The 27452-nt window shown below is 35.5% G+C and overlaps 2 protein-coding genes across 6 annotated transcripts in view; both read left to right on the top strand.

The window, feature by feature from the left end:
• The first annotated feature begins 3943 nt into the window (after positions 1-3943).
• Positions 3944-27130, top strand: LRRD1 (leucine rich repeats and death domain containing 1). The gene is given in 10 exon segments (XM_042927337.1): positions 3944-4197; positions 4199-5111; positions 5114-5441; positions 5443-6036; positions 9814-9927; positions 9929-9960; positions 23715-23868; positions 23980-24014; positions 26161-26278; positions 26923-27130. Coding segments are annotated over 10 exon segments (2652 nt in total). The 5' UTR covers positions 3944-4020; the 3' UTR covers positions 27110-27130.
• Positions 12466-27452, top strand: part of LOC122207520 (lanosterol 14-alpha demethylase) — a 55313-nt gene continuing 40326 nt past the window's right edge. For all 5 annotated transcript variants that reach the window (XM_042917593.1, XM_042917591.1, XM_042917592.1 and 2 more), the window contains exon 1: positions 12466-12734. The gene's annotated coding sequence lies outside the window, so the exon portion shown is untranslated. The remainder of the gene's footprint in view (positions 12735-27452) is intronic.

Genomic DNA, 27452 nt, shown 5'->3' with positions numbered 1-27452 from the left:
TGCTAATGCCCCATTGACCAAAATCAGTCACATGGCCGACGTGAGATTTAAGAGATGAGGAAATAGACTCTACTTCTTGGTACACGTACAGACATTGGAAAAACTTGTGGCCATTTTTGTAATCTCCATTCTCTGATTCTGCTTTGTGCCCCAAAGAGCTAAACTGTAGGGACTTCATCAAGGGTCCCTCATGCTCTCTGGCTTCCCTATTAGTTTAGCCAACAGGGAGCTGCAGCAGAAGCTAAGAATGGAGGAGAATGAGATTGAGGATTTATTCCCCTGGCTCTCTTTGCTATAGCATTGCTGCAGGCTGTGTTCATTCAGCAGGGCCCAAGCTCCAGTCAGGTGGCCTTTGTCCACAGTGTACTGTCTGGGTTCTCTCTCACTTCCACTTCAGGCTTAGGAGTATCAGTGGGGCTTACTGTACTAGCTCTAGGATACAACACTCTCCTCTGTGATTTCCCTACACTCTACCCATACCTTTGTAAATAAACTGTTAAACTTTCCTCAAGTTTACAAATTCAAACTTTGAATTTGAGGGGATCATGTTCTCGTATGATACAGAAGTAAATATAGAAGACTTTTTCAAGTCACAAAAAGCAAAAACCATAAAATTAAAACACTACAAAACACATTGTGGAAATAGAAAATTATAAACCCAAATACTTGGACTCAGCCATGGTTAAAGTTAAAGCCAAAGGTCATACATTTTGAGAAACTTTGAGTGGAGATGATTTGGACACAGATAATTTTAATAATCTTTAGCACTAAGTTAAACAAAAGCCAAAAATATATTGATTAAATCACAGTCTGGCCTGGTGTGGTTAAGGCTCTACTGAAATTAGTTCTATGCATGATATAAAATAATTTATTTAATATGACTCCTATAATGGACATTTATGTTATTTCTAATATGTTACTATTAAAAACTATGTTTTTTGCATCCACTTAAGAATTCATTCTCTATCCTTGGGGCACCTGGGTGGCTCAGTTGGTTAAGCATCCGACTCTTGGTTTTGGCTCAGATCATGATCTCAAGGTTCGTGGGTTCAGGCCCCACATTGGGCTCCATGCTGGCAGTGCGGAATCTGTTTAGGATTGTCTCTCTCTCTCTCTCCCCCCGCCCCCCGCCCCTCCCCTCTGTGCACTCTCTTTCTCAAAATAAATAAACTTAAAAATATATTTTAAAGAAGAATTCATTCTCTATCCTAATGTCACGAAGACATCTTCCAATTTCATATACTTGAAATCTCACTGTTTTATTTTTCACATTTAAATCTATAATCCACCTAAAATTGATTTTTGTGGATGGCAAGATAGGAGTCAAATATCTTTTTCTTTCTATATGAATTCCCAGTTGACCCAGAATCAAAAGGCATACTTTCTATAGTGATCTTAGTGCCACCTTTGTCATAAATCAAATCCATATATAACATTGGTTCCTCCTTTTAATTTCAACCTTTTTATGATCTTATGCTTTAGAGTCATGGTTCATAAATAGCACTTAGGTTTTTTGTTTGTTCATTTGTTTTTAATCTGACTTTGAATTGGTTATTTAGTCCATTCACATTTATTTTGATTATGATATACTTGGACTTGTTTCTACTTACTTTTAAATATTTTTCTGTCCAATTTCTTTTTCTCTCCTTTAGTACTTTTTAAAAATTCTGACTGAATATTGTTATTGTTCCTCTTTTCCTTTTCTCCTCTTTTTCTCCTGTGTTTCTCCTTAAAGTTTTTCTCTTTACATGTCTGGTATCTATTCTCTCTACTTTCATTCTGTTGATAATAAGTCTTAAAAATTTATCAGGGTGCACGGGTGGCTCAGTCATTTAAGCGTCCCAAACTCGGTTTCTGCTCATGTCATGATCTCGCAGTTCGTGGGTTCAAGCCCCGCGTCAGCCTCTGCACTGGCAGTGCAGAGCCTGCTTTGGATTTTCTCTCTCCCTCTGCCCCTCCCCTGCTTGTACTCTTTCTCTGAAAATAAATAAATAAACTTAAAAAAAATTATCAAATTTTATCAAGCATGCCTAACACAGTCTTAAAACTGAACAACTTATCATCTACCTCAGATAAAATAGACTTTAGAATGTTTTAGCTCAGGTCTTGTTTTTATTTTATTTTGAAATGATTTTAGATTTACAGAAAAATTGCAATAGTAAAGAGAATTCCTTTCTACCCTTCACCCAGCTTCTCCTAATAGTAATAGTTTTCATAATCATAGTACAATTATCAAAACAAGAATACTACTAACTAAACTACAGACTTTATTTGAAATTTATGTTTTTCATTAAGGTCTTTTTTCTGTATCATAAGCTAACCCAGGATCCCATATTACATTTAATTGTCAAGTCCCCTTAGTCTCTGACAGTCTATGCAGTTCTGAGTCTTTTTTGTCTTTTATGTCCTCAATATTTTTGAAGATAACTGATCAGTTTTTTTGCAGAATGTCCCTCAATTTGGATTTGTATGATTTTTTTTTCCTGATTAGACTGAGCTTATGCATTTTTGGCAAGAAAAGGGAGCAGAAAAAAACAGCATTTAACATATTGCTGGCTTTCATAATATTTAAAACTTTTACAATGTTTAGAATTTTTGCCTTGAGTAAAGTTGGCCTGTAACTTTTCATACTGTCCGTACTATGTGTTGATGTCAATGTTAATGCGAGTGTCATAAAACAAGCTGGAAAATGTTCTCTCTTTTTCTATCCTCTTGGAGAGTCTGTGAAATGTTGACACCATACCAGTTTAATAGAAAGGATTTAATATATGGAGTCGTGCAGACAAATATTGGAGACCAGAAAAGTAAAGGGGGAACTTCAGTAACACGGAAGATGGTAAAGGATGAAGGGAGCAGGGAAAGAGGTTGGGTTATTAAGAACTCCACACCCAGAGGACAGACCTACAAAGCTGGGATCCAGACCTCTGAGGGGGTCCTGCCAGCTGTGCGGGTACTTCAGAAATCACACAAAAGACTCGCAGTCAAGCTTCAGTTCTTAAAAAGTTGTTTTACTTCTAGTTATTCTTACAGAAAGCATCTCTTTATTAAGATATTTTACTTCCACCTATTAGAAAGTTATCATAATGTAATGAATTTGTTAGGAAAAGACACTTCAGTACCATATATAAACCCATAATGTCCACAATGCAAATGGCACTCTGTGCATGTCAGGGAGGTCTGGTGTTCCATCTTCCAAAAATTTGCTAAACTCTTTCATTCCTTCACATCTCTTTTCTCATTTTCTTTGACTTTTTTTATTCCTTTCTATAATTTTTTAGAAAGAGAAACCTTTAAAAAATTTTTAAATGTTAATTCATCAAAAAATTTTAAAAATGTTTATTTATTTTTGAGAAAGAACATGAGAGGGGGAGAGGCAGAGAGAGAGAGAGAGAGAGGGACAGAGAATCTGAAACAGGCTCTCCGCTGACAGCAGAGAGCCCTATGCAGGGCTTGAACCCACCAACTGCGAGGTCATGACCTGAGCCAAAGTCGAAGCTTAACTGACTGAGCTAGACAGGTGCCCCAAATGTTTATTTTTGAGAGGGGGAGGGTGCGTGGGAGCTGGGGAGGGGCAGAGAGATTGGGGGTCAGAGGATTTGAAGGAGGCTCTGCGCTGACAGTGGAGAGCCTGACGCCGGGCTCCAACTCATAAACTGTGGGATCATGACCTGAGCCAAAGTTGGGTGCTCGACTGAACAACCCAGATGCCTTTCCTTTCTATAATTTTAATGTGATTTCAAAAGTATCATGTGATACATGCATGTAATCAATAAACTATTTTTTTAACAAGCAATCATATGTAAAATTAACTTATTAGGTATAAATGTATTATTTTATATCTATTAAATTATTCATTATGGAATACGAATTATTTTAAAATTAATTTGTAATTTTGATAGCTTTATTATATGTCTTCTTTTAACATCCACATTTGTTTTGTAGGTTCAAAGGAGAAATTTAACATTAAAATTAAAATTGAGTTACAGTCTTGTTTTGGTATAAAACATACCAGCAAATAAGATGTCTGAAAAGGAGGGTACTTCAGAAGAGCTAGAAGATATCACTAGTCAACGTAGGAAAGAATCTGGATCATGGTCAGAAGAGCCTGAATTTATTAAAGAAACATCAAATTCATTAGAAGAAGTTTGTGATGGGAAACCTTCCAGTCAGATTTGTGAAACACATCTTAGAAATGATAAATAAATTAGGTATATATGATGATACATCAGCATTGTCCCCCAAAAATAAATCTAAGAGAAATGAAGAACAAAGGAAAACTCTTCAATTTTCTGAAACAATCACTCTATATGACACCTTTCAGTCAAAAAGTGCTACTTCACAAAGTCCACCATTATCAATGACTGAGATGGTTGCTGAAAATCAGGCTTTCACTGGCTTATCTCATGAAACATTAGAAAAAAACAGTGCACAACTCTCTGAGGAAAATCAGAAAGGAATTGGCTTAGGATCAGATAACTTTACAGTTAACCTCAAGGCCAAGGGTTTACAAGAATTCCCTAAGGACATCTTAAAAATCAAATATGTAAAATATCTATATTTGGATGAGACCTAAATCAAAAGTTTTAAAGGGGCAGACTCAGGTGATCTGCTAGGACTTGAAATTCTATCCTTGCAAGGAAATGGGTTATCATCATTTCTATCTGAAATTCAGTTACTTCATAATTTAAGGATATTAAATGTCAGTCATAATCAAATATCACATATACCTAAAGAAATATCACAGGTTGGGAATATCAGGCAACTCTTTTTTAATAACAATTATATTGAGAATTTTCCTTCTGGGTTAGAAAGTCTTGGAAACTTAGAAATTTTAAGTTTGGCTAAAAATAACTTAAGACATATACCAGACATTCTGTCTAGTTTGAAAAACTTGACGGTTCTCAATCTGGAATATAATCAGTTAACAATATTTCCTAAAGCTCTGTGCTTCCTTCCAAAGTTAATTTCACTAAACCTTACTGGAAACCTGATAAGCAGTTTGCCAAAAGAAATTAGGGAGCTTAAACATTTAGAAAAACTTTTACTGGATCATAATCAACTTACTTTTTTGGCTGTGGAGATTTTTCAATTGCTCAAAATGAAAGAAATCCAACTGATAATAAACTGGAAGTTATTTCACAGAAAACTGAGAATTTTAAGGAAGTCAGAATTCTAATACTTGATAAAAATTTATTAAAAGAAATATCAGAGAAAATTTCCCACTGTGTAATGTTGGAATGCCTTAGTCTTAGTAATAACAAATTAACAGAACTTCCTAAGAACATCCATAAGCTAAAAAATTTAAGAAAACTCCATGTAAACAGAAATAATATAGCGAGAATACCTGAAAATATCTCACATCTTAATAGTATGTTCAGTCTAGAATTTTCAGGAAACGCAATCACAGATGTTCCCATTGAAGTAAAAAATTGTAGAAAAATAACAAGTTGAATTGTGTTATAACAGAATAATGTATTTTCCAGTAGGTTTGTGTGCCTTAGATTCTCTTTATTATTTGAATTTTAATGGAAATTATATTTCAGAAATACCTGTGGATATATCTTTCATTAAACAATTGCTTCATTTAGAGTTAAATAAAAATAAACTCCTCATATTTTCTGAGTATTTATGTTCTCTTATTAATCTTGAATATCTAGATCTTGGTAAAAACCAAATAAGGAAAATTCCACCATTTATTTCCAATATGGTATCACTCTGTGTTCTGATTTTATGCTGTAATAAATTTGAAGCTTTTCCTATAGAAGTATGTACCTTAGAAAATTTGCAAGTATTTGATCTTTCAACAAACCAAATACAGAATATCCCTTCAGATATCTGTAACCTAAAAAGAATCCAGAAATTAAACATCTCAAGCGATCAATTTATATATTTTCCTATTGAGCTGTGCCAACTTCAATCACTGGAAGAGCTGAATATAAATCAGATAAATGGAAGAAAGGCAAGAAACTTATATTTTTGGCCTTGGAGAGAAGTTGGCATTGGAGGGGATAAGAATCTAAACTGTAGTGTATGTGTGTATGTTTTAAAATTAGCTGGAATATTTTATTTGTTTTAAATAGGCTTTTTTCTTTTAAACCCCAAACATGCCTTAAAAATATATTTCTCAACATGAAAGATTCATAGAAAAATATTTCATTAAAATGAAATTCTAAGTAACTAAAGCTGTCAATTTTATAGATTTCTTTTTATTTCAGTTTAATTATAAAAAGGAGTTTTAAAGCCATGGATTATAATATAAACACATTACAGAAAATTTGGAAAAATTGAGAAAAGTAAAAAAAAAAAATCATTCCAGAAGGATACTATTGTAAATATTACTATGGGTCACTGGTCATATGTTGATACACCTTACTTTTAGTGTTTTTTTTTATGTATATGGTTTATATAAGCAATTATAAAAAGTTTCTACACTCAATTTTAGTTTCTTCTATTTTCACTTAATGTAAGCATTTCCACATAATATAACAAATCTTCCCAGTAATGAATTGTTAGAGCCAATACATGATTTATGTAACTAATCATCTGTTATTAAGTATTTAGAGATATTATAATTTTTCATCATATATAAGGCTATGATGAACTTCTTCATAAAAAAAACCTTCTTCATATTTTATTTCCTTAGGGAACTTTTCCTAAAGAACTGCTAGATAAATGGAATAAATGTTCTTATAGTTTAGCATTTTACTTGAACATAAGAATGAATTTTATGGAAATACTTAAAAAAATCAAACAATGTTGATTTATATTAAGATCTTAGTAAACTAACAAAAAGTACCCAGCTATTATCTGGCTAAGTTTAATTTGACCATCAGTCAAATTAAAGTGCTTTGATAGAGCTGGACTATTATCTAGAGCAAGATTTCCCAAAGTCTGTCCTTAAAAACACTAGTCCTGTGAACTGCTCCTTAAAAATAGGTGGGTGGGGTGGGGTAGGGGGGAGAGGGGTTCCTGTGATTACATAGCTTTGAGAAGCACTGGTTTCTTCTCTTAAAGAATCACAATGAACGTTAGTGTATTAAAAGCTCTGTAGAGTCCTGCACTAAAGAAATTGGTTTGTCTCTATTTAACTCACATTTCCCAAACTTACTTACCCCTTTTAAACCTAACACCTGCTATATAATACATTTCCAGAAAGGCTACTCCAGGAAATAGTTGCTTAAGTAGCTGGAGTGAAAAACGATGCATGTGTTTCAAAAGTTGTTATTGCACTAACAGGCACTTTTTGGTTCCGCATTATAATCATCAACTAATTCCTTGTCTGATTTATAATCCTCTCACTTTCTCCTCCTGTATTTTACTGTGCAGATCTACAAGGTTGTGTCCTTAATCTCCTCTTTTTTATTAACTTCATCCCAGACCTCACCACACCATGCACATGACCCTCAAATCTGCGTAACTGGAACTGATCTCCACTACTACTTTAATCCCACAGTTCTCAGTTTCCCTGGAAATTCCCTGTTCTTCTATTGTCTCAAACTCAACATGACTTCAAAATCAAACTCCTCTTTCCAATGTAACTCTCTTCACAACTCCATTTCTGTCTGTAATGCTGCTTTCTTCAGACCTACTAAATCTAGAAATCATGAAATCAACTTTCTTCCCTTTCCATCACTAGTTATACTGAAACTTACACCAAAATCATCTCATTTGTTCCTCTGAAAAATCTCTTGGATCAACTTCTTCATTTTCCAGTGTCACTGTCTCCAACTGGTCCATGGTTATCACTTACTTCATGTCTAGACTACTCCAGGAGCCTCCTGAGTATTCTCTTTGATTCAGTCTTCTCTTTCATCAGGACTTGTCAAAGCTATCAGATTTCCTTACTGAGAAAATTACAGAGTACTATTCTCAGGAATCCAGACTGCATACCTATAGCCTACTTGTGGTGTGTGGTTGCCAAGGGCAACATTATTACAACATCACTTCAAAGATCACCAGATGGGGTGCCTGGCTGGCTCAGTCAATAGAGCATACGACTCTTGATCTTGGGCTGTGAGTTCCAGTCCCACAATGGGCATAGAGCTTCCTTTAAAAAAAAAGAGAGAGAAAAAGAAAGAAAGAAAGAGTAGGCAACCATGTAAAATAAAGCTGGATACCCTTTAAAAAAGAAAAATCACCAGATGGAAAAATGATTTATAAGAACTCTTTTCAAAATATATATATATAATTGGAAATATCACTTTGATAACCTACTTGAGGTGAAAGTGAAGTGCCTAAAGGATTAATTTATAACAGCAGATGGTCACTAAACAGTCATTTTAAAGAAGATAAGTTCAGGTTCATCAGAGGGCTTTTATTTTGCTAAGTGAAGGATGCCCAACAGGAGTCTTCCTTTCATAGTGGATCTACTAGCACACAGTTCTTAGGTACTTCATCTAATAAATGTTGAGCAAATAGCAAAAAAGAATATTTGCCTGAAGGAAAGTCAAATTATGAACCTACCCACCTGTCTTGACCTGACTCCTACCTCCTAGGGCCAACTCTTAAGGCCTGCCATAGCCCAGTTCCATCTTCTTTCTCCAAACATACCTTCCTCTGCTTCCTATCACCTGTCTTTACTGTTCACCTTCTCTCTGGCCCATTTTTATGCATGGTATTTGTCTTGCCTTAAGTGTCCTGTGACTTCTACTCAATCCTACTCATTCTTTTTTTTTAAAAAAATATGTATTGGGGCGCCTGGGTGGCGCAGTCGGTTAAGCGTCCGACTTCAGCCAGGTCACGATCTGACGGTCCGTGAGTTCGAGCCCCGCGTCAGGCTCTGGGCTGATGGCTCGGAGCCTGGAGCCTGTTTCCGATTCTGTGTCTCCCTCTCTCTCTGCCCCTCCCCCGTTCATGCTCTGTCTCTCTCTGTCCCAAAAATAAATAAAAAACGTTGAAAAAAAATTAAAAAAAAAAAAGGATTTATTTATCCCACGTGGTGTGAGATTATGACGTGAGCTGAAACCAAAAGGTAGATGCTTAACCAACTGAGCCACCCAGGTGCCCTCAATCCTATTCATTTTTAAGGGGACATTCAAGTCCTATCTGCTACATGAAGATTTCCTTTAGTTCTTTGATTTGTACTGATATACATTCTCTAAACTTCCACATATCTGTTATTGTACCCTTTATTTTGGCACGGGTTTACCTATCATTTAATACTCTTTTCTGATGGTTTCATATGTGTGTATTTTGTTTCCTGAACTAAATTTTAATCCCCTTTAAGTTAGGGACTGTCTTTTATGCTTCCTTTATATATGGAAGAACACTGAGCACAATATTCAGTATTTACCTTGTTTGGTTATTTCTCAATTCAAAATTCTTTTGTTCACTTGTAGAACTTCCTTTGTTTCAAAAGCCATTTGTGATGGCCATATTTTCTCTGAATACATGTATTTCTTCTTCACCATATCAAGGTATCTTAATTCCTGTTATTTTGCAATGCTTTTTTGAGGCTATACTGCCAACCTGTGTGAGTCCATTCTAAAGGGGTTTACTGAGCATTTACTCAAAATATATCATGATTGGGAATGTGTACACAAAAAGTATAAAATGTATATTATGTCATTTAAAAATCCTAGGAAAATACACCAAGGGACTTTAAAAAGCACTGCTGATGAGAACAGAAATAAAGAGATAAAATGTGGTACAGAAAAGTTGGTAAAGACTTTAGGGAGGGAAGAAAGGGATAGTAAGGGACATCAAGTTCTGGGAGAGTGAGGAAAGTGGGTTAATAAGCCATAGGGTTGAATGGGTAGAATTGGTCAGACCGGGGAGGCACTTGGATGCCACAAAATATATTGTGGATTTTAGTGATATCTCAAATAATGTAATCAGAGAGATTCCAAGAAATATAGGGGAATTGAGAAGTCTGGTTAGTTTAAATGCATACAACAATCAAATACGTTATCTGCCATCATTTTTTCTGTTTACATGATCTCCAGCAACTAAATTTCAGTGGCGAGTGTAAAGCGTAATCAATAAGCATAATCAGTAAGTAGAGTATTCGTGTCTAGGTTGCAAACTTTGCTGACAAGACAGAACAGCAGTCAACATAATGCATTAAGCGCTCATTGGAAGGAAATGCACATCCAAGGTACAGAAAATAAGAGCACAGCATAAGGTCCTGTTGCTTTCCTGAAAGACGTTATAACCAAACTGGGCACCTTGAACATATTCTCATTTCTTTTCTGTCCTCTCTGTCTATACCCAGTCATTCAGTATTTCTTCCCTTTCTGAACCTGACCTCATCTCTCCCTCTACACAAACTTACCTACACAACCTTAGGTCAGCATTTTCTGTATTTTCCTTTCTGGCTCCCCTAATCCTACCCCTGTACACTACAATACTCAGATACCTTATAGTCTTCTACAAAGTAAATCATTAAATAACAACAAAAAAGTAAATCACTCACTCTAAAGGTATCAGAAACGATTTTCCAAAGCACAATAAATACCAGATTGGTATTTTTCTTAATAATTTTTATTATGGTGGTGCTTGGGTAGCTCAGTGACTTAAGTGTCCAACTCTTGATTTTGGCTCATGTCATGATCTCATGGTTCATGGGATTTGAGCCCCACGTTGGGCTCCAGGCTGACAGCATGAAGCCTGCTTGGGATTCTCACTCCCTCTCTCTCTGCCCTTCCCCACTCGTACTCTCTTTCTCAAAATAAATAAATAAACTTAAAAAAATAATTTTTATTATGAAATGCTTTCAGAAAATTTATTATGAAAAACTTACAGAAAATAATAAATACCTAGGTACCTACTCCCAGATATAAAGAATGTTAACATTTTTGTGATATTTACTCGATATATTTTTTAATTGTTAACAAATAAAATAATGGAGTTGAAATTTCTTTTGTCCTTCTACCCAAACTAGAAGTAACCACTATACTGAAATTGGTACGTATCTTTTTTCCTTCCATATTTTCATACATATATATAACCATAAACAAGTAGTACTATTTTGAGTTTTTAAATTTTACTAAATCTTATCATGCTATATGATAGTGATTTACTACTCTAAAATTTGCTTTTTTCATTTGTCATATTTCTAAAATTAATCCATATTAATATATACATAGACTTATTTCATTCACTTTAAATCCTACATGATATTCAATTATATGATTAAATAACAATCCATTACCTGGTTGGTAGACAGTTAGGTTGTTTCCAATGTGTTTGCTACTATAAACATCCTGTACATGTTCCTTGTGTACCTCTGCTTGAGTTCCTTTAGTGCATATAGCTATAAGTAGAATTGCTGCATCAGAAGGTATACACATCTTCAACTTTACCAGATTTGGGCAAATTGATCTCCAGTGGTTGTACCAGCTAAACACATGAACCACTGTATTTATGAAATTTTATCTTTCAGTTGCAAGTAGTGTTTACAACCAGAGCCCTGCATCTTCTTAGATTTAGAGGATTTTCAGAATAAAACAACAAACGTCATCTTTTTTGGTCAATTGTCCTAGTAACACAGTAAAAGGTACAGTAATGCATCAATACTTAGATATAACGGAACTGACATTTTTCTCCTGAACCTCCCAAACTCCCAGTAAGCTGGCTGTGCGGGTACATATCAGTCATTTTACTAATTTTGCAACAACTTGAAGTGAGTTGTAAAAAGTCTGGCAACTGAATTTTTTTGCTCAACCTTTGTGTTTCGGCCAAGTTTTTCTATATTTTAAGGTTACCTAGTTTGTCCAAGGGCAGGATACACTCCACTCAACTACTATTTGTACACAAAAAAATCAGAGGCTGACAAGAGCCCTCTGACCCACTGGAAAATACAACACAAAAAAATCAGAGGCTGACAAGAGCCCTCTGACCCACTGGAAAATACAACGACGCATCAGAAGCATAATTCTCTGGAGGCTTTCTGGTACTGAATCAAGACAGAATGGGAAGATCAAAGACTTTTCTGCAAGTGTTGCCTGTTCTCTGCTGGTCCACATGAGAATTAGAAAAATATATGTCAGGATCCAACCAGGAGACAGAAATCACAACTTAATAACTAAGTATATATACATGTTGTTAACTACAGAAGTGAAAGAGTGAAAGAGAATTCAAAGTTCATGGTAAAGTAGCAATGGCAGGAAGCAATAACCACCCTATGGGTAAGAGAATAAAGTAGAAAAGACAGAATTATGAACACTCAGAAGCTTGAAGGAAGGGGTCTCTCTCTTGCCCCCCCCCCCCCAAAAAAAAAACTCCTGAATTGTGAGATCATGACCTGCGTTGCAGTCAGTACTGATTGGCGGCTGCAGTACTGATTGGCGGGTAGTGGCACCTGCGGAAGTCATGATCTCACAGTGCAGGAGCGGCACCTGCGGAGGTCATGATCTCACAGTGAGGGAGTTTTAGCTTGCTGCAGGAGTTTCAGCTTCTGGCCACTTCAGGTTGGTGGAGGCGGGGGGGGGGGGGGGGGGGGGGGGGGGAGGGGAGGGAGAGAGAGAGAGAGAGAGGGAGGGAGAGAGAGGAAGAAGAGAGTGCGCGCGTGCGTGGGAGAGACTGCGCGCGCGCTAGCGCTAGTTCTGTGAGGGTTGGGACAAGTACAAACTTCAGTTCGTGTTGCTGATGGAGTTTGAGTGTTGCCAGGGTGACAGTAAAAGAAAAACTGTCAAGAAATGCAAAGAAGTAGGTTTGGAGCTAAGTGACAGTCGCTAAGCAACTGGCATGCTACAAGTCACCAGCTTTTATTGCCAAGTTTGAACTTAGAAGGGGTGAGTTCGAGTCTTGTCATTTACTCTGTTTCCTCTATTTATAAAATGAAGCTAACCGGAATATCCATGCTATAGATTTGTTTACAGACTGAATGAGACTTTGAAAGCAAGTAGCATACTGTGAAAGCATTATTCAAGCAAAAGATGTTCATATACTCTTGTGAAATAATCGTCTCTGTCACAAACTAGCAAATTTAGGAAGATAACCCTTATGAACCATCAGCAAGATGGGAAAGCTATAACTTCTGCTTGTTCACAGACTTGTGGGAATATAATTAGATAAAACTTATGAAAATAGTTTCACAAATGTGAGGTAATATACCAATGAAAGGGATTTATAGCATGGGCTCATAGCATGGGCTTTGGAGTGGAACAGACCTTAGAATTCTAGCTCCATCTTTCAACAGGAAATTTTTTTTAATGTTAACCTTCTGTTTCCTAATCTGTAAATGGAAATGATATCTACTCTTTGATTTGTGAGGATTAAACGGTTAACTACTAAGCACAAAAACTGATGCAATATAGGTTTTAAACAGATGTTGGAGCCTCTCTCCAAGAAGCCAAAATAACAAATGAAAGGAAGTAGATTGGCATGTAAACTGCCTGTGGTTGTCCTCGTGGAGAAGGACAGTTATCTTGCCTTACAGTTCTCTCTACAGGCCTTGATAATTCTACCCTGCAGGTTTGCATCTTCTCCTACCTGTAAGACAGCTAGTTAAGCTAGTACTGTTCTATCTGTTGTTTACAGCTGGCGTCTGTTCTGATGGGTCAGTGCTTGTGCCAAATAAGTTGTTAAATTTTTAAATATACCTTTTAAAATATACCTTTTAATGTTTATTTTTGAGGGAGAGAGACAGAGTATGAATGGGGGTGGGGCAGAGAGAGAGGGAGACACAGAATCTGAAGCAGGCTCCAGGCTCTGAGCTGTCAGCACAGAGCCCAACGCGGGGCTCGAACTCGTAAACCATGAGATCATGACCTGAGCCGGAGTTGGATGCTCAACCGACTGAGCCACCCAGGCACCCCAGTTGTTAAATATTTTAAATAGCACAATTGCTTACACGTACTAATGTAACAGCCTCTGAAAGGACTCCTACCTTTATAGCCTCTCTCTCTCACTTTGTTGCTGCCCGTATTTAAAAACATTTTTATTAAAGTATAATATACATAACAAAAAGAGTACATACTGTCTCAAGAGATTAAAATTAAAAGTAGAGCTACCATATAATCCAGCAATTCTATTTCTGGGTATTTATCTGAAGGAAAAGAAAACAGTAACTCAAAAAGATATGTGCACCTCATGTTCATTGCAGCGTTATTTACTTAAGTGTCCATCAATGGATGGATGGATGAAGAAAATGTGGCATGTACACACACACACACACACACACACACACACACACACAATGGAGTATTATTCAACCATAAAAAGAAGGAAATTTTGCCATTTGCAACTACATAGATGGACCTGGAGGACATTTTGTTAAGTGAAATAAGCCAGACAAAGACAAATACTGTATGATTTTACTTACATGTGGAATCTAAAAACTGAACTCATAGATAAGGAGAACAGATTGATGGTTGCCACAGGTGGAGCTGGGCAAAATGGATAAAGGGTAACAAAAGGTACAAACTTTCAGTTACAAAATAAGTAAGTCCTGAGATGTAATGTACAGCATGGTGACTATAGTTAATATTTTTGGTATATTTAAAAGTTGTTAAAAGAATAGATCCTAAAAATTTTCATTGCGAATTTGTAACTATGTGTTTTTTTAAATGCTTATTTATTTTTGAGAGAGAGAGGGCAAGCGAGGGAAGGGCAGAGAGAGAGGTGGGGGGCGGGGGACTGATGATCCAAAGCAGGTTCTGCATTTACAGCAGCAAGCCCAATGTGGGGCTCAAACTCATGAACCTCAAGACCTGAGAAGAAGTTGGACACTCAACCGACTGAGTCTCCCAGGCACCCTGTAACTATGTGTTGTGATGGATGTTAATTAGACTTATTATGTTGACCATTTTACAATATACAAATGTTGAATCATCATGTTATACATCTGCAACTAAAATGTTATATGTCAATTATAATTCAATTTTTTAAAAGTACATATTTTAAGTATACAGCTCAATGAACTTTCACACACTGAACAAACCCATATTTCAGAACCTCGATCAAGAGACAAGACATTCCCAGAAACCCTTTCTTATGCCATTCCAGCCAGTTTTCCCCTTTCTCTCAACCAAGGGTAAACACTATCATGATTTCCAATAGTGGGCCTTAAATGAAGTCATGAAGTATATACTCTTTTATACCTGGATTCTTTCACTCAACATTATGTTTGTGAAATTCACTCATGTTACTCTGGGTGGCTGTGGACAATTCACTCTCAGTGCTATTCATATTCTGCTGTTGATAAACATTTAGCAGAAAAGCAATTCTTTTCTTGTGGTCAGATAAAAAACTGATTTTAATCCTTTTAAATTTATTTGGACTAGCTTTATGGCTCAGCATATAGGCTACCTTGATAAACACACCATACACCCTTTTTTTTAATACAAATTTTAGTCAACAAACAGTGTAATATTGGTTTCAGGAGTAGAATTCAGTGATTCATCAATTACATTCAACACCCAATGCTCATCACAACAAGTGCCCTCCTTCCTACCCATTACCTATCTAGCTCATCTCTCACCCACCTCCTTCCATCAACCCTCAGTTTGTTTTCTATTTTATGAGTCTCTTGTGGTTTGTTTTCCTCTCTCCTCTCCATCCCCCCCTTCCCATATGTTCATCTGCTTCATTTCTTAAACTCCATATATGAGTGAAATCATATGGGATTTGTCCTTCTCTGATTGCCTTATTTTGCTTAGCATAATACATTCTAGCTCCAAACACATGATTGTAAATGGCAGGATTTCGTTCTTTTTGATGGCTTAGTAATATTCCATTGTATATATATACCACCTCTTCTTTATCCATTTATTGACTATTGTTGATTATTGTTGATAATGTTGCTATAAGAACTGGGGTACATGTACCCCTTCAAATCTATATTTTTGTATCCTTTGGGAAAATACCTACTTAGTGCAATTGCTGGGTCATAGGGTAATTCTATTTTTAATTTTTTGAGGAGCCTCCATACTGTTCTCCAGAGTGGCTGCACCAGTTTACATTCCCATCAATAGTGCAATCACACACTATACACTCTTTAAAAAATATACTCTGAAATGTTAGCTACAGTGTTTTATGAATATCATATTAAGTCCAGATGGTTGATAGTTTTGTTGGAATCTTCTGTCTTTACTGGTATATTATCTTGTTACGCTTTAGAAAATAGTGTTAAAATCCAAAACTATGGTTGTGTAATTGTGTATTTGTTGCTTTCATTGTCAACTTTTTTCATGTATTTTGAAGAACTGTTATAAGAAAATGCACATACATGATTATTATGACTTTCAATTCTAATAAATTTTTTATCATCTGAAGTCCCCAAATGTCCCTCTTTATCTCCAGTAATAATCTTTATCTTGAAGGGTATTTTATCTAATATTAAGATAGCCACTCCAGTTTTGTTAACCTTACTGTTCACATGGTATATCTTTACTATCAATTTACTTTCAACATATCTGTGTCTTTATACTTAAAGTATATCCCTTTCAGGCACCTGGATAGCTCAGTTGGTTAAGCCTCTGACTCTTGATTCTGGCTCAAGTCATGAGATGAAGCCCCATATCTGGTTCTGCGTTGACAGCATGGAGCCTTCTTGGGATTCTCTCTCATCTCTCTGCTCCTCTCTAAGTAAAATAATAACTGATTAGCTAAGTATTAAAAAATAAAGTACATCCCTTGTAGACAAAATGTAGTTGGGCCTTGATTTTCATCCTTTCTGGCAATCCCTGCCTTTAACTGGAGGATTCAGTCAATGAACATTTAATGTAATTATTGGTATAGTTGGATTTAGATCAGCCATTTCACCACTTGTTTTCTGTTTCTCTCCTCTGTTAACTCTTTTTCTGTCTTCTTGTTGAACTATTCTTGTTTAGTTGCTTTCAAGATGTTCTCATCTTTGGTTTTCAGCAGTTTGACTATGTTGTGCCTAAGTGTATTTTTTATTATAATTTAGGTGAAATTCACACAACATAAAATTAACAATTTTAGAGTGAACATTTTTGGTGTCATTTAGCACATTAACAAAGTACTACAATGTACCACTCCATCTGGTTCCAAACATTTCATCAACCCCAAAGGAAGCTTTTACTCATTATTAAACAGTTACTCTCTGTTCTCCCCTCTCCTCTCCCTCTTGTTACCATCAATGTGCGGACACCTCTATGAAGATGCCTAATATTATGGATGTGTCATACAAATGGAATTGCATAATATATGACTTTTCTGGATTGACTTCTTTCACTTAATGTTTTCAAGTTTCATCCATGTTGTAGCTTGTATGAGTAGTTCCTATTATGGCTGAATAGTATTACACTGTATGTATATACTACAGTTTGATGATCCATTCATCGTCTGATGGACATTTGGGCTGCTTTCATCTTGTGGCTATTGTGAATAATGCTGCTATGAACATGTTCACACATGTGTTTATTTCAGTATGTTTTCAATTCTTTGGGCATATTCCTAGAGATAGAATTCCTGTGTCATATGGTAATTTTGTATAATTTTTTGAGGAACTGTCAAATTGTTTTCCACAGAGGTAGCACCATTTTACAGTCACACCAGCAATGTACAACAAGTGCAGTTTCCCCATATCCTTGTCAATATCTGTTGTTTTACAAGTTTTGGATTACAGTTATGCTAATGAATGTGAAATGGTTTTGATTGAAATTTCCCTAATGACTAATGATGTTTAGCATATTTTTTAGGTGCTTGTTGGCCATAAGCATATCTTTTTGGAGAAATGTCTATTCAAGTCCGTGGCCCATTTTTAAATTGGTTTTTAATTGGGTTATTTTGTTGCTGAGTTGAAAGAGCCCCTTATATATTCTGAATACTAGATCCTTATCAGATATGTTTTACAATTAATTACTTCCTTTCTATAGACTGTCTTTTCATTCTGGATAATGTCCTTTGATACATAAAATTTTTAAATTTTCATGAACTCCAATCATCTAGTCTTTCTTTTTGTTACTTACGTTTTTGGTGTCATAACTAAAAATCTATTAGCAAAATCCAAGATCACTAGGATTTTTCCCTATGTTTGGGGCGCCTGGGTGGCTTAGTTGGTTGAGTGTCCAACTTCAGCTCAGGTCATGATCTCACACTCCATGAGTTCGAGCCCTGCGTCGGGCTCTGTGCTGACAGCTCAGAGCCTGGAGCCCACTTCACATTCTGTGTCTCCCCCTCTCTCTGCACCCACCCTGCCCCCCTGCTCATGCTCTGTCTCTCTTTCTCTCTCTCTCAAAAATAAAATAAAAACATCTCTTTAAGTTATTAATTCATTTTGAGTTAATTTTTATATTTGGTGTGAGGTAAGAGATCCACTATGATTCTTTTGCATGTGGATTTGTAGTTATTCTAGCACCATTTTTTGAAGATTATTTTTCCCCTTTGCATGATCTGAGTACCCTTGTTAAAAATTAATTGGCCAACTCTGGAAAACAGTATGGAGGTTCCTCAAAAAATTAAAAATATAGCTACCATATGACCCAGCAGTTGCACTACTAGGTATTTACCCAAGGAATACAGGTATGCTGTTTCAAAGGAACACATGCACCCCAATGTTTATAGTAGCACTATCAACAATAACCGAAGTATGGAAAGAGCCCAAATATCCATCGATGGTTGAATGGACAAAGAAGATGTGGTATAAACACACACACACACACACACACACACACACACACACACACACACTCACACACTGGAGTATTACACGGCGATCAAAAAGAATGAAATCTTGCCATTTGCAACTACGTGGATGGAACTAGAGGGCATATGCTAAGCGAAATTAGTCAGTCAAAGAAAGATGAATATCATATGACTTCACTCATATGAGGACTTTATGATACAAAACATATGAACATAAGGGAAGGGGAGCAAAAATAATATAAAAACAGGGAGAGGGAAAAAACATAAGAGACTTAAATATAAAGAACAGAGGGTTGCTGGAGGGGTTGTGGGAGGGGGGATGGTCTAAATGGGTAAGGGGCTTAAGGAATCTACTCCTAAAATCATTGTTGCACCATGTGCTAATGAACTTGGATGTAAATTATAAAAAATAAATAAATTAGAGAAAAAATTAATTGGCCATAATATATGGATTTATTTCTGGACTCTGAATTCTATTCCATTTGTCTATATGTTGAACCTATGCCAATCTCATACTATTTTCCACTTAGTTAACATAAAATGTAATATTAGTTTTAGGTGTAGAATATAGTGATTTAACACTTCCGTACATTACCTGGTGTTCATTACAAGTGCACTCCTTAATCCCCATCACGTATTTAACACACCCCCCTACCTACCTCCTTTCTGGTAACCATCAGTTTGTTCTCTATATTTAAGAATTTGTTTCTTGGTTTGCCTTTCTCTCTATTTTTTCCCCTTTTGTTTTGTTTCTTAAATTCCACGTATGAGTGAAGTCAGTTTCTCCGACTGACTTACTTAACTTACCGTAATACTCTCTAGCTCCATCCATGTCATTGCAAAGGGCAAGATTTCATTCTTTTTATGGCTGAGTAATAGTCCATTGTATTACATGTATCACATCTTCTTTATTCAACAGTCGATGGAAATTTGGGTTGTTTCCATAATTTGGCTATTGTTGATCATGCTTCTGTAAGCATTGGGATGCATGTATCCCTTTGAATTAATATTTTTTTACTCTTTGGATAAATATCTAGTAGTGCAATTGCTGGATCATAAGGTTCTATGTTTAACTTTTTGAGGAACCTCCATGCTGTTTTCCAGAGTGGCTGCAGCAATTTGCATTCCCACCAATAGTGCACAAGGTTCCCCTTTCTCCACATCTTTGCCAGTACCTGTTGTTTCTTGCGTTGTTGATTTTAGCCATTCTGACAGGTGTGGGGGGATATCTCATTGTAGTTTTGATTTGCATTTTCCTGATGATCAGTGATGTTGAGCATCTTTTCACGTGTCAGTTTGTCATCTGTATGTCTTCTTTGGAGAAATGTCTATTCATGTTTTCTGCCCATTTTTAAAATGGATTATTAATTTTTGGGGTGTTGAGTTTCCTAGGTTCTTTATATATTTTGAATATTAACTATCAGATATGTCATTTGCAAATATCTTCTCCCATTCCATAGGTTGCCTTTTCGTTTTGCTGATGGTTTCCTTCACTGTGCAGAAGCTTTTTATTTTGATGAAGTCCCAATAGTTTCTTTTTGTTTTTGTTTCCTTGGCCTTAGGAGACATATCTAGAAAGAAGTTGCTACAGTTGATGTCAAATAAGTTACTGCCTGTGTTCTCTTGTAGGATTTTTATGGTTTCAGGTCTCACATTTAGGTCTTTATTCCATTTTAAATTTATTTTTGTGTATAGTGTAAGAAAGTGGTCCAGTTTCATTCTTTTGCATGTTGCTGTCCAGTTTTCCCAACACCATTTGTAGAAGAGACATTCTTTTGCCAATTTAATATTCTTTCCTGCTTTGTCAAAAATTAATTGGCCATATAATTGTGGGTTCATTTCTGGGTTTTTTATTCTATTCTGTTGATCTATGTATCTATTTTTGGGTCAGTACCATACTGTTTTGATTACTACAGCTTTGTAATATATCTTGCAGTCTGGAATTGTGATACATCCAGCTGTATTTTTATTTTTCAAGATTGCTTTGGTTATTTGGGGTCTTTTGTAATTCATACAAATTTTAGGATTATTTTGAAAAAGGAACAAAGTTGAAGGACTCCTGAAACCTGATTTTAAGCCTTATGAAAGGCTATGGTAGTAAAGTGTAGTCTTGGCAAAATAACAGACATAGATCAGTAGAACACAATACATAGGCTAGAAATAGACCCATGCATATATGGTCAATTGATTTTTGACAAATATGCACATGTAATTCAACAGAGAAGATGGTATTTTCAACAAATGGTGCTGGAGCAACTAGATGACCAGAAGCCAAAAAACAAGATAAACTGCAACAATAATAAAACTTTGATCCACACCACATACCATATAAGAAAATCAACTCAAAATGAATCACAGATCTAAATGTAAAAGCTAAACCTATAAAACTGCTAGATAAAAACATAGAAGAAAATCTTTGTAACCTTGGCAAAGATTTCTTAGATATAACACCAAAATCACAATCCTTAAAAAATTAATAAATTGAACTTCATCAAAATTAGAAACCTCTGCTCTTCAAAAAGTGTTGTTAAAAGAATGAAAAGAAAAGCCACAGACTGGAAGAAAATATTTGCTGAATATATAAAAAATAATTGTCAAAAGTCAACACTGAGCAGTTAACTCAATAAAAATTGGCATACAAGTTACGGAAAGAACCAAAATTTCCATCAACTGATGAATGGATAAAGAATATATGGGACATATATACAATGGAATATTACTCAGCCATAAAAAAGAAAGAAATCTTGCCATCTGCAACAACATGGATGGATCTAGAGAGTATTATGCTAAGTGAAATAAGTCTAAGAAAGACAAATCCCATGTGACTTCACTCATATGTGGAATTTAAAAAACAAAGTAGATGAACATAGCGGGGAAAAGAGGTAAACCAGGAAACAGACTCTTAACTATAGAGAATAAACTGAAGGTTACTAGAGGGGAGATGAGTGAGGGATGGGTTAAGTGGGTGATGGGTTAAGGAGGGCACTTGTAGTGATGAGCCACTAAATTCCACACCTGAAATTAATATTATACTGTATGTTAACTAACTGGAATTTAAATAATAACTTGAAAAAAAAAGAAAAATTGGCATAAATTGTGAACACTTTACAAAGAATGTATATGAATGGCAAATAAGCATAAGAAAATATAATGATATCATTAGTATGAGAGAAATATGAACTAAATCTACAATGAGATCTTTGTATTAGAATAACTAAAATTAAAATCTGACAGTACCAAGTACTACACCTGGAACTCTGATACACTGATGGTAGGAATGCAAAAGGGTACACACTCTAGAAAACGGTTTCATAATTTCTTATAAAGTTATATGTATATTTACCATACAACCCATCATTCACACTCCAACTACACTTTTAAGTGAAATGAAATTTAGATTCAATAAAAAACTGAGTACAAATATATAGAGTGGTTTTATTCATTATTGCCAACAAGTGGAATCATTCTAAACATCACTTATTTAGTGGATGGATAAATTATCACATCCATATAATGGAATACTTCTCATTAATAAAAAGGAACAAACTATTGGTATGTCAATAGACACCAATAAATCTCTAATGTATTATGCTAAATTAAAGTCAAACCCTAAATACTATATGTTGTGACTTATATTTATTATACATACGCATAAACATTATATTTTATAATTATGGGCTTACAATGTTTATAAAACCCCATATACATATGTAGGTATGTATTTGTACATCTATCTGCACATACCCATTCCCAAAAGCAATGAGCAAAACTAGTATCCAGATCTCCAGATCTTGGTTTCTTTCTTTTTTTGAGAGAGAGAAAGTGAGAGCATGCACAAGCAAGGGAGTGAGGGACAGAGTGAGAGGGAGAGAGAATCTCAAGCAGGCTCCATGCCCAGTGCACAGCTATCCCACAACCATGAAATCACAATCTGAGCCAAAATCAAGAGTTGGATGCTCAACCAACTGAGCTACCCAGGTGCCCCCAGATCTTGGTTTCTGAATGCCATTCTTCATTAAAAGGAACAGGTTTCTTTATTTATGACTATAAATAATATAACTATAAATGTATAAATAAAGGCAAACTTTAGGCCAGTTCCTCTCTAAATGATTACAAATTCTTACCTTGTCAGTTACCACAATTTTACTTTTTATGTTCAGTTTATATTGAGTAAGGTGATGTTGAAAACATATTTAGGGAATTAGAGTTTAATTCGCACTCCTTGATGGTGGACTAGACTTAGCTTAGTTTGGAACTCAGTTCCAAAAAAATAGAGTATGGACAAGAAAAGAATGAAAACATTATATTGGAGAAACCTGGCAAGACACTAATTTAGCTGTGGGATCAAGCTTAACATCGCTAGTGATGTCATACAGGTATTAGGTACCTTTGCTGTGATGTGATGAGAGTTCTTCACTTCTGTGGCATTCTTTCCAAAAAACCCCATAACCCAAGTGTTATCATGAGAAAATATATCAGGTAAATTCAAACTAAGGAATATTCTACAAAATACCTAGTCGGTACTATTCAAACTGTCAAGATCATGAAAAACAAGGAAAGACTGAGAAACTGTCTCAGACCAGAGGAGACTAAGAAGACATAACTATATGCAATGTGTTATCCTGGCATGGATTTTGGAACAGAAAAAGGACACCGATAGAAAAACTAATGAAATCCAAAACTGTCTGAAGTTTAATAGTAATGTGCCAATGTTAGTTTCCTAGTTTTGACAAATATAATATGATAATGTGAGATGATGACATTAGGGGAAACTAAATCTGGATGAGGAATCTATATTCAAGAATTCTCTACAATTTCTGCAACTTGCTGTAAATCTGAAATTATTCTAAACAATCTAATTATCCTTAAAAAATTACCATCACACTTACTCTGTAAAATCCTTTCCCGTACTATAAGAGGACAGCGTCTTAACTTATTTTTCCATCCTCTGAGAGAATGGAACCACAGCTCAGTTTCTATACATCCTCCTTTTCATGCCTAGCAAGTGGACTTCAGTAAGAATTTACATCTGCCAGGACTGTGAGGGTCCTCTGGTACTGTGCCAGTGAGACACAGTAAATGCTCCATAAGTAGTTGTTTATCTTCATATTTTTCTTTATACAGAAAGGTATAATTCAATTATAATTTTTTTCTACTAGGAAATAATCTGACATATCTGCCTAGGGGTATACACAACCTTTTTTCACTGAAGGAGATAAATTTTGATGATAACACTTTGCTAAGACCTCCAATGGAAATCTGTAAAGGAAAACAACTCTATACGATTGCACACTATCTAGAGAGGGCAGATAAGTGATAAGTAAGTGATAAGTGAGTGATTGACTAGTTTACATGTCATTTTCTAGTATAATCTATAAATTAGAAAATAGTTTGCTTTCATTAGAGGTTTTCAATCTGGCATAGGCATGAAAATATTCATTATCTTCCCTTTTCTGAAGGTTAGGAGTTTATTTTGATAATTCATATTATTTAATCTGTGTCCACACAAACTAAACCATTGAAAACAGGCAAACCCAAGTGGAGGGTTGGGCTGCTTTCCACCTGTTGGCCTCAATGCCCTTCAACAGGTTTTTCATTATGGTTGTGGCCAAACTTAGATATTCCACACAAAAATTTATTCACTGGTTTTGATCTGTATCACCATAAATAGTTGCTCTAAAACTCTCATCTGGCCTTGAAGAAAGTCCTTCCATCTTTCCATTGAAACCAATCAGGTTTTGGCCCACTATGATCACCTATCTGCAGTCTGTGGGTAGTCTTCATTCTTTGTCCTTAAGCATTCCTTTGGTTGTCCCTGATTATTTCACACAGAAGGTCCATTTTCTTTAAGTGTCTTTCCACTGGACCAGATGGAGACTGGTTTCTCCAAGCCTCTGGGATGGAAGTTTCACTGTCCAATTTTTTCCTTGGGGCTAGATTCCCAACAACTAAGCTTTTTGCTAGGACTCTGACTTTGTTTCTTATAGCCAGTCCTTAGACTGGATTCAGATTTTGGTCCTCCAATTCAACGCAGTAGTTAAGAAGTATTAAATCAATTTAATAAGTACTGATCCAGATTTGGGGAAAGGGAATATACAAAACTCTCCACCCAAATCATTCTACTATGTTCCCTGTCTGTGTAATCAGAAGCTTGCATCAGCATAATCTCATAATCTAGTGGTAGGGTCACTAAAAATATACAGTATCTTTAAGCCACAATATACATCCATATGCATCACTACCAGTCAGAAGTTTTTGCAAGATTTGGGCCTCACTGATGGAAGGAACCTAAGAGATAAAATTAAAAGTCACAGTAGCTGTTTTTTCTAACTTGCTAAGCAAGTTGTTTCTCCTAATTATTTTCATTAAAAAGGAATATTTTGTGGTAACTATTTCTATAAAATAAATTTTAGAAGTTTCCAAGGATCCATAAAGTACTCCTGTTAGGAATACAGTACTTTAGAGAAGGGCTGTATAGTTACACAATTGAACTTCCCTGCTAAAATTCTGTTACTCAAGTTCCCAAGGAGGGAGGACTCATGTCATTCTATCCTCAATGGGGAAAGTGCAATGGGAAATGGCAACAGATCAAAGTCAGCAAAAATGAGAGAACCCTAGTCATTTGTCTCCTTTTAAAAAAAATTAATGTTTATATTTGAGAGAGAGAGAGAGAGAGAGAGAGAGAGAGACAGAGTGCGAGCAGGTGAGGGGCAGAGAGAGGGAGTCACAGAATCTAAAGCAGGCTCCAGGCTCTGAGCTGTCAGCACAGAGCCCAACACGGGGCTTGAACTCACAAACCACCATGAGATCATGACCTGAGCCCAAGTTGGACACTTACCTGCCTGAGCCACTCAGGTGCCCCTTTCCTTTCTATGTTCAAGGGGCCTTCATACTGCAGGCACCCAGGGACAGTAGAGAGGAAATTGTCATGAGAAATGTATTTATTCCCCAATTAAAAGAACATGGGGTTTCTTCCTTATGATTTTGCTTAGGATATTGGATTTTCATTTATAGCATTAGCATACAATCTAGCCTGAGGGATTGAGATGATTATAGAGGGGTGGGAGATTGATAGTTCTTGAAACTTCCCAAAGTACCTTAGTCAACAAAATAAATCTAGTCCAAGATAGTTAGAAGCTTAAAAAAAAAAAAAAAAACCTAAAAACTCTCTACTTACATCTAAGCTAGCATTCATTAAATAAATCATTTGAATATAAAATATACATATACACACTATATCTGTAGTAGATGTGGTACATTATGGTACATGAAGAAGCCCATTAAGAAGCCAGAATCAAAGGAAAGAGTTAAATTCATTTCAAACCGTGAAAGGATTAAAGAAAGGGTTTCAAAATCACTTTGAGGTTACTTATAATATACTTTTAAATGGCCATTTTATGTTGTAGGTTATTCAGATTTTAGAAAAAATAGAACAAATGATTCAAATTTCAGTTTGTAAATTAGGTCTGCATCTTCTTTTCAATTTTACTTGACATGGACATTTGATAGGAGCACAGGATAAGGAACCCAGATTTAATATTAACCCGAAGTAGAGTATATTTTTCAAAAGAGATGGCTTATATTTTCTTTTATGTTCAAATGTAGAGAAAATCCTAGAGAAGATCTTCAACATAGTTGCCAAAAATATCACTGAAACAAATTTTAATTTTTTGTGTCAAAAACTAAGCCTGGCAATCTCAGAAACAGATATGCCTACAAAGAGGTATGTATGAGTGACAATATGTGGTATAAGCTTATTCTCATGTTGATTTATATCATACTGATATTATAAGGTTTTGAAACAGTCATATTAACATGAATTCTAATTTGCTGTAAAAGACTCTGATTTTAGTTTACTATGTATTTGCGAATCATGTGAGTAGAGTAGTTAAGAGTAAGGGCTCTCAAGGCAAACTTCTTGGCTTTAAATCGCAACGAGTTTTGTGACCTTGTATAAGTCCCTTAACTTACAGGTGCTTCAGTTTCTCCACTGGTAAAATAGATACATTTAACTAAGAGAGTGTCATGCGATTAAATTATTAAGCATGTAGTACTATAGCAGTAATACACTGCCTGAGAATAAATAACCCACAATTATTGTTTTGAGATCTTGAGTAAATCTCTCTTAGAACTGAATGTTAATTGAATTGATTTCCTACCAGGAAATGAAGGTTGGCATGGGGCTAACGTTCATTTACTATTTGCCAAGCTCTGTGCTAAATTTTATATAAACGTTCTTCATCAATTAATTTAATCCTCACTTCAATCAGGTAAATTGGTTTGAAAATGTAGGGGAGTAATATTGAAGTAACTTAAAACAATGTTCTTAATTGGTCATTAAAATAATATTATCTTTAAAATTTTCAGCACTGTTTCATTAAGTGAGAGAGTCCGCCAAGCACTTAATAGGTGGAGAACAGAAAGTAACAACCTGTCACTAACTACAGCTGCTTTAACAGACCAACTAACTCAGGCACTAATGATGATAGGAGCATATGAAATTATGGACAAAATAACAGCTTTAAAAGTTTTTACAGGTGCAATTAAATTCTGAACAGTGTACTCATAATAAAAACTGAAAATTTATAATGTACTTACATAATTGAAACCGGATAAAAGAGAATTGCATGTCATGTCTCTTTTCATGCATTCCTAAGAGATAATGATAATTTATGGCTCTCACTTTAATCACTGTGATAATAAAATATCACAGACACTGGTTTGTGTATTTGTCATGTTGCCCTGGAATTATGATAATAATAAAAAAATTTTGTTTATTTTGAGAAAGAGCGGGGGAGGGGCAAAGAGACAGGGAGAGAGAGAATCTCAAGCAGGCTCTGTGCTGTCAGTAAGAGCCCAGCATGGGGCTCAATCCCACAAATTGTGAGATCATGATC

The sequence above is a fragment of the Panthera leo genome, chromosome A2 (genome assembly GCF_018350215.1).
Source record: "Panthera leo isolate Ple1 chromosome A2, P.leo_Ple1_pat1.1, whole genome shotgun sequence".
NCBI lineage: Eukaryota > Metazoa > Chordata > Mammalia > Carnivora > Felidae > Panthera > Panthera leo.
The sequence above is the reverse complement of the archived record's forward strand: the minus strand, read 5'-3'. Positions and strand labels throughout refer to the sequence as shown.